Genomic DNA, 14,007 nt, shown 5'->3' with positions numbered 1-14,007 from the left:
TAGTAAGGTTCTGGTGTCTTTCTCCTTCAGCAGCTACATGGTATCTCTCTGACTCTGCCTTCTTTCCTCCTCTATCTCTGCTTGGATTTCCTGCCTTGTTCTATTCTGCCCTGCCATAGGCCAAAGTAGCTTCTTTATTAACCAATGGTAAAAAAAACATATTCACAGCATACAGAGGGGAATCCAACATCAGGGCTGCCAATAAGTATATGGGATATAGGGTTTCCTGTGACACAGTAAGTATATGGGATGAAGCGCTTCTGTGATGCAGTATGTGGGATAGAGGCTTCCTGTGATACAGTAAGTGTATAGGATGTACGACTTCGTCCTATGATACAGTACATGTATGGGATGTAGGACTCCATCCTGTGATACAGTAAGTGTATAGGATGTACGACTTCGTCCTATGATACAGTACATGTATGGGATGTAGGACTTCATCCTGTGGTACAGTATGTATACAGGGTGAAGGACGTCATCCTGTGGTACAGTACGTGTATGGGGTGAAGGATTTCCTGTGATATGGAAAGTATATGGGATGAAGAGTAGACGAGGTCAGAACGCCAGTTTAAAACCTGCTGATTCTAGATGATAGCTGATCACAAGGGTCCATGGCAGTGCTGTTTAAAGGGAGGGGGAGCGATGCTTCCAATTCACTAATTGCCAGAGGATTTCACAGGATCATATTTTTAAGTGGCTTTTAAAGAAGTTTTAATGGACGAGTACTTTGCAGCACCAGCTATGTTGGTGGATTTAAAGTGCTGGGGGAAATCCATTAGTAAGATAAGCGTTCTATGCCTTTGGAAAAATTAAAATTTAGTTTCAAGTATAAATTACAGCAAGATAAAGCTTTAAGAGAAGGAAACAGTATTGCAAAGATGTGCATTTTTGTAAGTTTCAAAGCATTTTGCAATCTGAGTGGTTTTTACGCGATACAGAAAAGAATTCAGTTTAAACTTAAAAGTATTTGCAAGAAAAATCATCCCGATGTTCTAATGAACTACAAGCTAGCGTAAATATCAAAACGTAGAGTATGGATATCATAACTCTTTTACAACAACATCTGTTTACTTCAGCGACCCATGAGTGTGTTATCAGAAAGCCAGATTAAATGTCTAACATCATATACAAGTTTTAAAGGAAATTAGATCCTTCTGTACCTGCAGAGAAAAGGTCACAGGTCAAGTTGGAGAGAACTGTTTGAAGGAGCAACCATGGCAACCAATCGAAATCCAACCCCACTGCAGCAGGATCTCCTTTATTGCTGACTAATATCCCATCATTTGTATGTACACTGTTCATCCACTCCTCCATCAACAGACATCTGCTGTCACCCCCACTGTTCTGCCACCACGAACAGCGTTTCCCAGAAACACAGCACACAAATATTTCTGCCGTGTCTTGCTTTGAGTCCTTTTGTGTACGTAGCCACAGTAGGACTGCAGGATCTCACTGCAAACCTACCTTTAATATTTTAAAGAACTGCTCTGATGTGTAAAAGCAGCAGGTTTTTAAGAGCTGACTTAAGCATGTCCTCACAGATTTGGCTTTGTGCACATGAGATTTCTAGTGTCACTTCCTTGAGAGATGCTGATCAGTTGCCAGGGAGGAAATAATGAATGTACCCAGGCAAGGGGAGGCGGTGTGGGCCAATGTGTATGCGCCTCAGCCAACAAAAAGAGTGTGGGGGTAAATACACAGACAGACTGCCACAGACAACGATCTGTTAGGGAAATTCCCACCTCTAAAGCACTTTCCAGTCAATAGCTTATGAGAAAAATACAACCAAATTTCTTGACTAAGGAATAATCAACATAGCCGTCACATTTGGCGCAAGCCACATCGCCGTCGGTCACGTGCACACCCAACTCTGGAGAGGCACTTCCTCTGCAGTGGAGCAAATGAGGGAAGAGCAGATGCTCAATTCAGAAAGAGAAAAAGATGCTGCGGGGACTTCCCATCACAGCCAGAGCACAAGGAAAAAGAAACTAAAATATTTGGGAGTTCCAATAGCCAAATCATATGCAAATGTATGCAGTTATCATGTGTACATAGAGAACAACAAAGCATAAACAATCATTTCCTTCAAAACACTTTATTGGCAAGTGTCCCAAGTGTATAAAAAGTCTACCCCACAGTCTCACTTAAACTTAGATTTCATTAGTGATATAGTTGATGGCTCCTCACCCCTCAATTCAATCATCTCCACCACCCCAAAGAGGTAACTATTCTGAAGGTTGTGATTCCAAGCACACTTCTATCCATTCATAATGTAAAAGTGCATTGTCATGCACATCAGTACATTTTTGTATAGCTGGCATGATGTCATAAATGTAGAATATGATTTCCCATATGACCATGAAATATACATGTAAACGTGGAACATTCCAGTTAATTCACCTTAAGTGCTCTATAAAATTCTACTAAATGACTACCAAAAGATAGTCATTCTCCTCTGAGCGATTTACTCTTTCTTCTGAGGAGAAGAATTACAGACCATCTTACCTAAATGTTCTTGGTGGTATTTCTTTACCCCTGTAAGCCATGTTTTCTATAATACATGTCCCATCTCTGTATTCTTAACACTATTAGGCACTGTCAAGTTGCCCTCTTAAAAGTTGTACCAATTCACGTTGCTGCCAGGCGTAAGTTCATGTCCCACTTATCCCAGCCCTGTCGTCGGGAATACAAATGGTTTTCTGGATTTCAGTTTTGATTTTGGTACAGGGCTGCAGAGGCAAGTCGCTGACCCATGCCCCAGGAATCCAGAGGAGCTCTGAACTCTCAATCATCTGATGCACACAGCAGTATTTATTTATTTATTTATTTATTTATTTTTTCATTCTAATCTGTTGTGCAAGTAGATCACATGTGGGAGGGGGATGTCCCCAGATGAAGGGAAGGAGAAGAAAGGCACCAAGCACAGGAGGAGTTTTGTCTTAAAAGAATTTCTGGTGATGAAAGAAATGGTTGTTAGGACTCAGAGAAACAGTATTCCAGAGTGACCCTGCCATGCTGAGCACTCTGATGTAAAAGGCATTTCAGAACCAAGACCTCTCTGACCTTCTCCTGCATAGCGCTCTCTCTCTCTCTCTCTCTCTCTCTCTCCTCTTTCTGTCTCCTATCCTTATATATTTAAAGGTCAGGTCCTGTAGCAGATGAATGAGCAGGCAGAAAGAGTAGAATTGGCACTGCATGCCACTGTCAGAGCCCAAGTGAACTATGACCCAGGTTAGTGTCTGTTCCTTGGCCTATTTATCTCCCATAAGAAAAAAAAAAAAAAAAAAAAAAAAACCTGTTTTATTCCAGGCTTTGGGACATAGCTCCATGGTAGAGTAACTGCATAGCATCAGGCCCGGAGCTGGATGCTGGGGAGATGCCTCAGAGGTTAAAGGGCGCGCCTTGCAAGTATGAGGGCCTACGGACAGATCCCCAGAAACTTACATAAATGCCAGGTGGGCAAAGCAGCCTGTAGGCAGAGACTGCTCTATTCTGCTCCGCCACAGGCCCAAAGAGCTTCTTTATTAACCAATGGTAAGAAAATGCATTCACAGTGTACAGAAGAGAATCCCACTTCAGCAGCCCACCAAGAACTTCTGTCTCTAGCTAACAAGACCAACAGCACTAGTAAGCTCCAAGTTTCACTAAGACATCCTACCTCAGTGAACAAGGTATCCATCAACTTTAGGCTTCCATGTGCATACTGCACCTATGTGTATACATACATACATGTGTGCGTATAAACATTATACACATGTGCATAATGCAAAGATATACATAAACACTCAAGTATATCACATTCTTTCTCTCTCTAAAGGGGCAAACCCATTCACTACTCCTCTGAGACCGAACATATCCCCCCTTCCCTCTCTCGCATGAAGAAAGTACTTAGTTTCAACTCTTGTCCTTCTTTGATTTTACACTCGGTGATCCCGAGGGTTTCCATGTCAGCAGCTATGTATGCCTCTCCTTGGAATCTGCTGTCTGTGTTTACTGGAAGATGCGGTTATCGAGCTCTAGGGGGATGGGGAGGACCTTCTCTTTGAGAGCAAGCATCTGAACCACAGCTAGTTGGCCGGTGGAGTCCGGATACCCGCTACCACTCCGGCGTTATCGGCTGCCACACACTGCGCTGTTATCCCTGATCATTTCAAATGCACGAAATAACCAGAAGCTAACGGTTATGAGCCGTCCCTATTTTCACGGAAACATAAATCTCAGCTAAGAATCTTGTCTGTAAGTTCAAGCAGGTACTTGAAGTTCTTGCGATACTTAAAGAAAACTGTGAAAACGTAACAATCCCAAAGTAAGAGTCAACTTTCCTTTTCTCAAAGTGAAAAGACTTAAAAAAATAGTTAATTTCTTATGGGTATATTAATCACACTTAAAGGCAGGCCCCATGCCCATCACTAGATAGCACAGAATGAAATCAATGGTATTTATTTGACTTTTTGTCTCATACGGCTTTTTCTGGGCTCACTGGACTTTTGCTTGTACATTATGGTTTCTGATTCTGCGCTTTTATGGGTTTGTTTTTTATGTGCTTGTTCTCCACACATGTGTGTTTCTAGTTAGTTTGTTTTGCTTACCTGATTTTTTTAAAGAAAGAGAGAAAGTGGACATGGAGTTGGGTGGGTGGGGAGGTGGAGAAAAGCTGGGAGGAACTAGAATGAGTTGGGGAAGGGGAAACTGTGATCAGGATATATTTTATGAAAAATTATTTTCAATAAAAACATAAATAAGTATATATGCTACCACAAATGCATGACAAGATTAGATTCTCAGGATTCTTTCAAGCAATTCAGCCATAGATAAATTTTAAAGAAGTTTTAGTTTCTTTTAATTAGTTTTTTTCAAGGAGCCTACATTGCTAAGATTTTTTTTTCTATGATTTCTTTTTGAGAACTCAATGCCAAATAGGAATTGCTGCATCGCATGGAAGAGCTGACCTTGTTGGCAGGGAAGTGGGTAAGCCGGCCCTGAGGGTATGAGACTAGAATCATCAGCCATATCCTCCTTGTCTGCCATGTGGAGGTGAGGGCAAGGGAAAGATGCCCTTCCCTCCTTGCCTGGGCCACCTGCAGCAGAAGAAGGAGCTGACCCTCTCCCTTACCAGCTGCAGTGCTGGGGCAAGTGGGCAGCACAGTAGAGCTGATCCTGTTGGCTGGAAGATCTGGCCCCGCCCCTCATCCATCATATGATAGTGTGGGCAGGGGACAGACAGATAGACAGATACACACACACACACACACACACACACACACACACACACACAGCTCCTCGCCTCCTGTGGTAGTTGGGAGGGCTGGCCCTAAGGTCATAAGAACAGGAGAACTGTCCATGCCCCTCACCAGCAGCAGCATTCGGACTTACCCCCACATCTTTCCTGGGCAACACAGCAGAGCTGGCCCTGTTGGTGTAGGTGTGGGGGTAAGTCAATCCCTGGGGCCATGAAAGCCAGCGGACCAATCCCTCCCCTTGCTTATCACTGCTTAGCTGTACTAACCATGGCAATGCTGAAAGGCTCACCCTGAGCCGGGTGGTGGTGGCGCACGCCTTTAATCCCAGCACTCGGGAGGCAGAGGCAGGCGGATCTCTGTGAGTTCGAGAACAGCCTGGTCTACAAGAGCTAGTTCCAGGACAGGCTCCAAAACCACAGAGAAACCCTGTCTCGAAAAAAAAAAAAAAAAAAAAAAAAAAAAACAAACAAACCCTGGTGTGAGGACAAGGGGAGAGCTAGCAGGCTGACCAAACTTGCAAATAACCCAGAACCAGGGTTATGAGTTGGCCCAACCCAATATCCTCCCCATTTATGATCTCCTGGCGTACATGTAGAGGTCCTGCAAATCCAAAGCTGCAGGATCTCCATGACACAGGACAACAACAGGACATCCAAGAGGAGTCCCAGTGAGAGCCTAGTATTGGTGGTAGAACAAAAACCAGAGGCCTCAAACCAGACCAATGACTCTTCGCAATGAACACTTGCAACTAAAGATATTGGACAAAAGGTTTACTTTTTTCTTCTTCTCTTAAATTTTATTTCCTTTTATTGGGGGGGGGGTTTGCAAGGGCAGAGGGTGGAGATGAATGGACAGGGAGATGAATGGAATCAAGATGCATGATGTGAAAATATAAGGAATAAATAAAATGAAAGTTTAAAAAGGAAAGAAAGAAGGAGAGAGAGAGAGAGAATGACTGCTGCCTCAAACACAAAGAAGCAAACAAAAATAAAAAGCAGCTCAGCTGTCTTGCAAAGGAGAGGGCTTCTTGTTCATCAAGGCCGTCTGGCTAACTTAGCCCCGAAATAACCACACAGAAACGGTATTCATTAAATTACTGCTTGGCCCATTAGCACTAGCTTCTTATTGGCTAACTCTTATATTAATTTAACCAATTTCTATTAATCTGTATATCACCACGTGGCAGTGGCTTACTGGTAAAGATTCGGCATGTCTTACTCTGGCGGCGGTTCCATGGCCTCTCTCTCTCTGCCTTCCTTCTCCCAGCATTCCATTTAGTTTTCTCCCCCTAGCTCTGTTCCTCTACAGCTCTGCTATAGTCCTGAAGCAGTTCCTTCATTAACCAATGAAAGCAACCCATAAACAGAAGGACCTCCTACACCACAGCTGTATTTTCCTCGTGTCCAAGGCACATATATAAGTGAAGCTAGAGCGAGAGGGAATTCTCTGATTCCATCTAACCTGTAGATAGAGGGAGAGCCTTCATTTGTTTTATTTGCTTCTTCTATGATAACATAATTCTAAATAGTAGTTTTGTTTGTTTGTTTGGTTGGTTGGCTGGTTACCTGATGCAGGGTTTCTCTGTGTAACCACCCTGGCTGTCCTGGACCTCACTCTGTAGACCAGGCTGGCTTTGAACTCACAGAGATCTGACTGCTTCTGCCTCCGAGCGCTGGGATGGAAGGTTTGAGCCACCACTGACCAGTTAAGCAGCTGATTTTGTTCACTGCAGCTCTACTTGCAGATGGAAGACAGTAAGAGTGGCCAAGTTACACTTATTGCCAACTATAACCTAAAGGAATAAAGCTGAGCAGCAGCCGGGACCTGTGCAAGCTCCATCTTTCTCAACAGCACAGGACGTTTTAGGACTTAGAAGCTCAGGGGCTACAGACATTGCTCTCTTATTGTTTCCATTCTTTGAAACAGGACTCTTTGGGGTTACCCCGCTAGGAACAGACTAAATAAGAAATGTGAACTGTGATGGCCAGAGTTCAAGCCCCAGAGCCCACATTAAAAAAAAAAAAAAAAAAAAAAAAAGTGTAGCAGGGTGGTGGTGGCGCACGCCTTTAATCTCAGCACTTGGGAGGCAGAGGCAGGCGGATCTCTGTGAGTTCGAGACCAGCCTGCTCTACAAGAGCTAGTTCCAGGACAGGCTCCAAAACCACAGAGAAACCCTGTCACGAAAAACCAAAAAAAACAAAAATACAAAAAAACAAAAAAAGAGTGTGATGGTAATCTCAGTCCTTAGGAAAAAAATGGAGACCGGCTCATTCCTGGGGCTTGATGGACAGCAAGCCTAGCTGTAGGCCAATGAGAGACACTTTTATTTTCTTTTTTCTTTTTTAAAGTGAAAGTTCCCTGAGGGTGTCCTCTGGCCTTCATACACATAATTACAGCCATCTGGCATTTCTTAAAAATGTCAAAAACACGCTAGAGAAAAGACAACAGCTTCAACAAATGGTGCTAAACAAACACAAAACAAAACAACAACAACAACAAGACCCTAGACGCTGTCCATGGGTGGAGAATGAAACTGGGCTCATATTGCACTCCCATCTATCACACTATGCAAAAATCAACTCCAACAGACCGAAGACCTCAATGTAAACTCCCCCCAAAAAGAGCTTGATCCCAAGACAAATGAAGTCCAAGAAAAAATGAAACAATCCTACTGCTAGCAACTGCTAATATAGCAAAAGTAAAAAGACACAGGTACAAAGTAGCATGCAGCAAGTCAAAGAGAGACTGAGGCCTCTCAAAGGATCCTTGTTGATAAAAAACAGATTTAGGCCAAGTAGGCAAGAATGTCTTAGGACTGCGCCGGGTTATACCTCCCAAGTCCAGAACAACGAGCGTCTGGCAGGCAGTTAGAAGTGTTTATTTAATGAGACTCTGTAGGTCATTCAAAGGAACTAGGCCTTAGCGTGCGGTAAAGGCGGGTTGGTACTAAGATTTTCAGCATTGATTTTTACCTTGAAGTCTAGATACAACGGCTAAGCCACAAGATTCTGGATTCTAAGGCTTTGTCTCCCAAGTTGACTCTGATTTGTAAACTGGAAGATGGAAATGAGAGAAGGCCTCATGAAGCTCACTGCCAGTTTCACAAAGGAAATGAGTGATCTGGGAACCAGCAGCCCGGGTTTTTATAGCCCACTTTTCAAGTAATTGCACAGGGTAAAATAATTTGCTTGGCAAGTATTCTTTTAGGTTTTTTTTTTTTCCTGTTGTTTTTGAGACAGGTTCTCACTATGTAGCCCTGGCTGTCCTGGAACTCACCATGTAGACCAGTCTGACCTCACACGCACACAGAGCCACCGGCCTGTGCCTCCTGAGTCCTGGGATTAAAGCTGTGTGCTACACACCTCATAGCAAGAGCCTTTCAGCAGATTACGTTGGATGAGTAAATGCCTGTATATTGGCAGTTGCTTATTAATGGAGAAAATGATACTACAATAGGTTGAATTTTACAGAAACATTGTTTCTGTTGTCTTCTCCCATCTTAGCTGAAAGTATGCACAGTTTTCTGGGGCTATGCAGTGAGAGGGTCTTATTGAAAGCACTGTCAAGTAGCAAGCAGACTTTTAGTTAGAGCCTGGTGAGCAGAGAGAAGTCCCCAGTCGTCTGGCGAAGCTTGGCATATCTCATATGATCTTTATCAAAAGTATGGACTGATGACTTCCTGTTTTATGAGTTTCGTTACTGTAGATGCGTGTTTTGTTCCTGGCATTTTAAGGCAGGACCTCTTTCTATGTCGCCCAGGCTGACCTAGAACTCAAGATCCTCCTGCTTCGATACCATAAGAGCTGAGATTATAGGCACCAGTCACCATGATTGCTAACTGGTAACTTCCTATTAACACAATCTTCCTTGCTGAAACTTGACCTGGAACTCAGAAGTCAACCAAGCTTTTCTACTAGTGTATGATCACAGTTTTATATTCAATGAGCTAGACCTCACAAGGTTACCAGTAATCCCTGCCCAATTACCGCACCAACAAAAATAACAACTCCCAAATGTAAGCTGCTTAGAACGTTTTAGGTGACAGAAATGCCGCCCTCACTGCTGGTGTGGAGGGCATAGGCTGAGGGGGCAAGGGTGTTACCTTCAGAGACTGAAGAGAGTCGGAGTTAGTATCACAGTAGAGGATGATGTTGTTGGCCATACTGAAGCTCTCTCTCACCCCGAGATGGTAAAATAAGGATGGCTGCCGAAAGGCGTCGCTCATCTCCACCACAGCAATATCTGCAAGCAGAAAAACCAGAAGATGACGCCTGTGTCATGCCCAGTAAGCACATATGTGTTTCAATAACTCAGTACTCAAAGGAGGAAATGGGGAGAGAAGGGAGGGATTTTCCCTCTTTGTTTACCACTGAGCTTTGAATGCAGGTCTGCCGGAAGTGGGTTATAAGAATTAAAGAAAACTGTACTTAAAAAAAAAGAAAAACAAGAAAGAAGTCAAACAAGTATTGCAAAGCAGGGAAAGGCTGCAAAGGTGAGAAGCAGTACCTGAGGCTCTGCTTGGTTTCAACATTACAAGGTAATTATACCAGTTAGAAAACTGGTAAAAAAAAAAAAAAAAAAAGGTCCATAGACTATCGCAGTCACACACAAGATTATTTTTTAAACACAAATGCATTACCTAGTCCACAATTATCTTTAAAATGAATTATTAATTAATATATGGTCAGTTTGTGGCAAGCATGATCAAGAAAAAGAAAAAAAACTGGAGGTACAGACCATTGTGACTAGGGAAAGTAATATAATCACAGATGCAAATATTCCAAAATCAACAACGCCTCATATCAAGTTACGAAAACCTGCAAACAGTGTCGCAGGAACAAAGCTCAGCTTCCTCTCCATCTCCTTCATGCACATCAGTAAAAATGTATAAAGGGAACCAATGTAATGAACCCAACATGGAGGCGAGGCATGCAGCGACGGAACTAAATCGGAGCGGAGAGCATGAAAGTCACTGCAGAAGGAACTGGGAGGGCGGGGGACTTCTGTGACATAAAGGCAGATATGGTGGTTCCAGCAGGGGAAGAGACAGGCAGCCTGGGGGTCCTGGCAGGAGAAATGGGGTGGGGGAGAAGAAGCAGGGGAGAGAATCAATAAATACAAACTTCATTGAAAATTGCTATAATGGAACCTAAAATTTTACATGCAAATAAAACATATATTAAAGCCGGGCGGTGGTGGCGCACGCCTTTAATCCCAGCACTTGGGAGGCAGAGGCAGGTGGATCTCTATGAGTTCGAGACCAGCCTGGTCTACAAGAGCTAGTTCCAGGACAGGCTCCAAAACCACAGAGAAACCCTGTCTCGAAAAACCAAAAAAAAAAAAAAAAACAAAACAAAACAAAACCATATATTAATAAAAATTTAACTTAAAAATGGTTATATATATGTCCTCACAGAACAATAAAGTTGCCTATTGCACACACATTTGTTGATAGTTCCACAAAACCTCTAAAGTAGAAAACTGCTTAGAAATAGGGTAAATTCAAATCTTAATGCATTGAAAGATAACCCAGATATTCTATAGGTATATTCATGTAACAAAAAAAAGTAACTGACAATGTACACACTAAATATTCATCATGGTTAAGACGATTTCGCCTTTCTTTTATGATCCCCGTCACTTCTCACAGTCTTTCTTAGGAACACTGATTTCTAAGGTAGAAACCCACCGTCACAGAAAAAGGGCCTTCACTCATCCGTGTAACTGAATGTGAGAATCAGACAGGAAATAAACAAAAAGTCCCGTTCTCTTTTCTGCGGTGCTGGGGATAGAACTCGGGACGTCAAACATGCAGAACCTGCCTTGCCTAGTGCGCTGAAATTAGGGTTCACCATTAGAAGGTCGATGCAACAGAGATGAAAAATACAGATTCACAGATAAAAACATTATACTTCCAAAGCCCCATCCCTCAAAGCTAACACTGACTGCCAGAACTGTTAACATAAACCATGCCTTTTCTTCGGGGGATCTTTAACATTTACACATCAAAAATCAACACAGGGAACAAACAGATCATCAAATCCCATCCAGGCAGCCGTCTTCCGCCTGCCTCCAACATGGCGTCTGCCTCCTCCAGATACCAGCACTCTAAAGTCACAGAGCTATAAACAGAGGGAGCCCACAGTGGGGCTAAGGGAAGCCAGGCAAGATAGTGAGAAACAAGAGATCTGAAAGAAAAGAAAAAGGCAATTAAGTTAAAGTCATAGTAGGGCCAGAAGGCTTCTAGAGAGAGACTCTGGCATTTGGGGAAATGAAAACAGCACAGAAGGTTTTCCGACAGACTGAGGAACTAGATATCCAAGGTCGTGATATAAATAAAAATGGGTCCATTCATTAGATCTGAACATTGAAGAAGGAAGAGATCCATCAGGGATGCTATTCAACTCATTAAGAAGTACTTATTGATCTGATTTTAAAACCCAGTAATAGAACATAGTAATTGGGAAGAAGCTTCACTTTTTCCTGCTTTAATTCACATCAGTGACTTGTTTTCTATTCGGAAGGATACAGAATACTCCCCTCCCTCCAGCTTCTCCTCTCAGGGTCTCCTTTTGCCGTTAATGCTCCAAGCCAATGCCATCCCCTGGTGACGGCCATCTGATTATTGTCCCTGTGGTTTTGCCTTTTCCAGGACATCATCAGAATGAATCACCATACAGTTCATACAAACCATTTTGGGTTTGTCTCCCTTCACCTCACGAGATGCATCTGAGATTCATCCATCAATGTCTTGTTCACTGGTTAGCGGACATCTGGATCATCTCCAGGTGGAAAAATTCAGAACAAAGCTGCTATTCTTGTAATATAAGCCTTTCTACAGGTGTGTTTCTATTTCTCTCAGACAAACACCCAGAAATCTGGGCCACATACTAACTGTATATGTTAACTTAGTAAGAAAATGCCAAACTTTTCCCCAAAGTAGCTATTCTCTGGAGACAAACAGGTCACAAACGACAAGCAAACTCCCTCAGACTCTAATAATCCAATCCTGCCGGCTCGAAGACTGACCCAGGGACTTCCAATGCCTTAAGCAAACATCAAAGCTGAGTTCCTAATGACTCCTTGTGCCACACTCTCAATAGCTAGCCTCAAGAAAGACAAACAGTGCTATGGGATGTATCACCTAACACGATAGTAAGTACCCCATCTCTCATTGTTAAATACTGACCTCTCATAAATGGCCCAGAAGTAAGACCAACTGTGGTGGTATGAATGAGAATGGGCACCATAGGCTCATATGTTTGAATGCTTGGTTCACAGTTACCGGAACTATTTAGGAAGGGTTAGGAGGTGTGGCCTTATTGGAATAGTTGTGACACTGGGCATGGGCTTTAAGGTTTCAAAAGCCCAAATCAGCGCCCCCCCCCCCCCCCCATCTCTTTCTCTGCCTGCTGCTAGTGGATCAGGACATCAGCTCTCAGCTACTGCGCCAGTCCCATGCCTGCTGTCACACTCCCCACAGTGACAGCCATGGACTAACCCTCTGAAACTACATGAAAACCCCCCCACTAAGTGTTTCCTTTTACAAGTTGTCTTGATCAGTCTTGGTCACTGTTCTATTGCTGTGAAGAAACACCATGACCAAGGCAACTCTTAAAAGGAAAGCAGTTAATGGGGAGGGGTGGGGGCTTGCTTACAATTTCAGAGGTTTAGTTCATTATCATCATGGCAGGGAGTTTGTAGGCATGGAGGCAGGTGCTGGGCAGTAGCAGAGAGCTTGACCTATTGATCTGCAGGCAGACTTGGGGGAGGGCAGACAGACATCCAGACTGGGCCTGGAGTAGGCTTTTAAAACTTCAAAGCTTACCCCCAGTAACACACAATAAGGCCACGCCCACTCCAACAAAACCACACCTCCTAATTCTTTCATACAGTTTCCTTTCAAACAGTTTCACTCCCTGGTGCCTAAGCATTCAAATAGATGAGCCTGCGGGCCATTCTTATTCAAATCACCTCAGAAGTGGTGTTTCACTACAGCAATAGAACAGAAACTAAAGCACCGTTTTCTCTCACTTCCTTGACAGACCCTGGCCCAAACTACTTTTCAATAAGTCCTGAAGGTCCTAGAAAAAGGAGGAAAGGTCAATACAATCCAAAGGTTCAGGGGAGCCTCCTCATTCTCTGCAAGTGGCACCGTGACAGCCACAGCTCATTCAGGGCGCAATCAGCACAGGCCATGAGGACTTCCTCCTGCCCATGCCCTCCCTCCCGGTCTGACACTTCACAGCTGCAGGGTGTAGAACACATGATATTGGCTAAATATTTCCTGTTGTCCTTTCCTTCCAGACTTCCTGATTCAAGGGACCATTGGGTACCTGCGCTTTCTCCAGATCAGTGAGTCCCCTTTCCCATTGGGTACCTGCGCTTTCTCCAGATCAGTGAGTCCCCTTTCCCATTGGGTACCTGCGCTTTCTCCAGATCAGTGAGTCCCCTTTCCCATTGGGTACCTGCCCTTTCTCCAGATCAGTGAGTCCCCTTTCCCATTGGGTACCTGCGCTTTCTCCAGATCAGTGAGTCCCCTTTCCCATTGGGTACCTGCCCTTTCTCCAGATCAGTGAGTCCCCTTTCCCATTGGGTACCTGCCCTTTCTCCAGATCAGTGAGTTCCCATTCCCATTGGGTACCTGCGCTTTCTCCAGATCAGTGAGTCCCCCTTTCCCATTGGGTACCTGCGCTTTCTCCAGATCAGTGAGTCCCCTTTCCCTCACAGCCAGTTTCAATCTTTGCCCTTCATGGTTCGTAAAACA

General features: G+C 43.7%; 1 protein-coding gene across 1 annotated transcript in view; it reads right to left on the bottom strand.

The window, feature by feature from the left end:
* The window catches only part of Map3k5 (mitogen-activated protein kinase kinase kinase 5), a 209,445-nt gene that overhangs the window by 131,991 nt on the left and 63,447 nt on the right, over positions 1-14,007 (bottom strand). The window contains exon 2 of the mRNA XM_057755327.1: positions 9,343-9,482. Within this exon, the coding sequence (XP_057611310.1) occupies positions 9,343-9,482 (140 nt within the window). The remainder of the gene's footprint in view (positions 1-9,342; positions 9,483-14,007) is intronic.

Source organism: Chionomys nivalis, chromosome 2, assembly GCF_950005125.1.
Source record: "Chionomys nivalis chromosome 2, mChiNiv1.1, whole genome shotgun sequence".
NCBI lineage: Eukaryota > Metazoa > Chordata > Mammalia > Rodentia > Cricetidae > Chionomys > Chionomys nivalis.
Note: the sequence above shows the minus strand (reverse complement) of the source record. Positions and strands in the feature narration are given on the sequence as shown.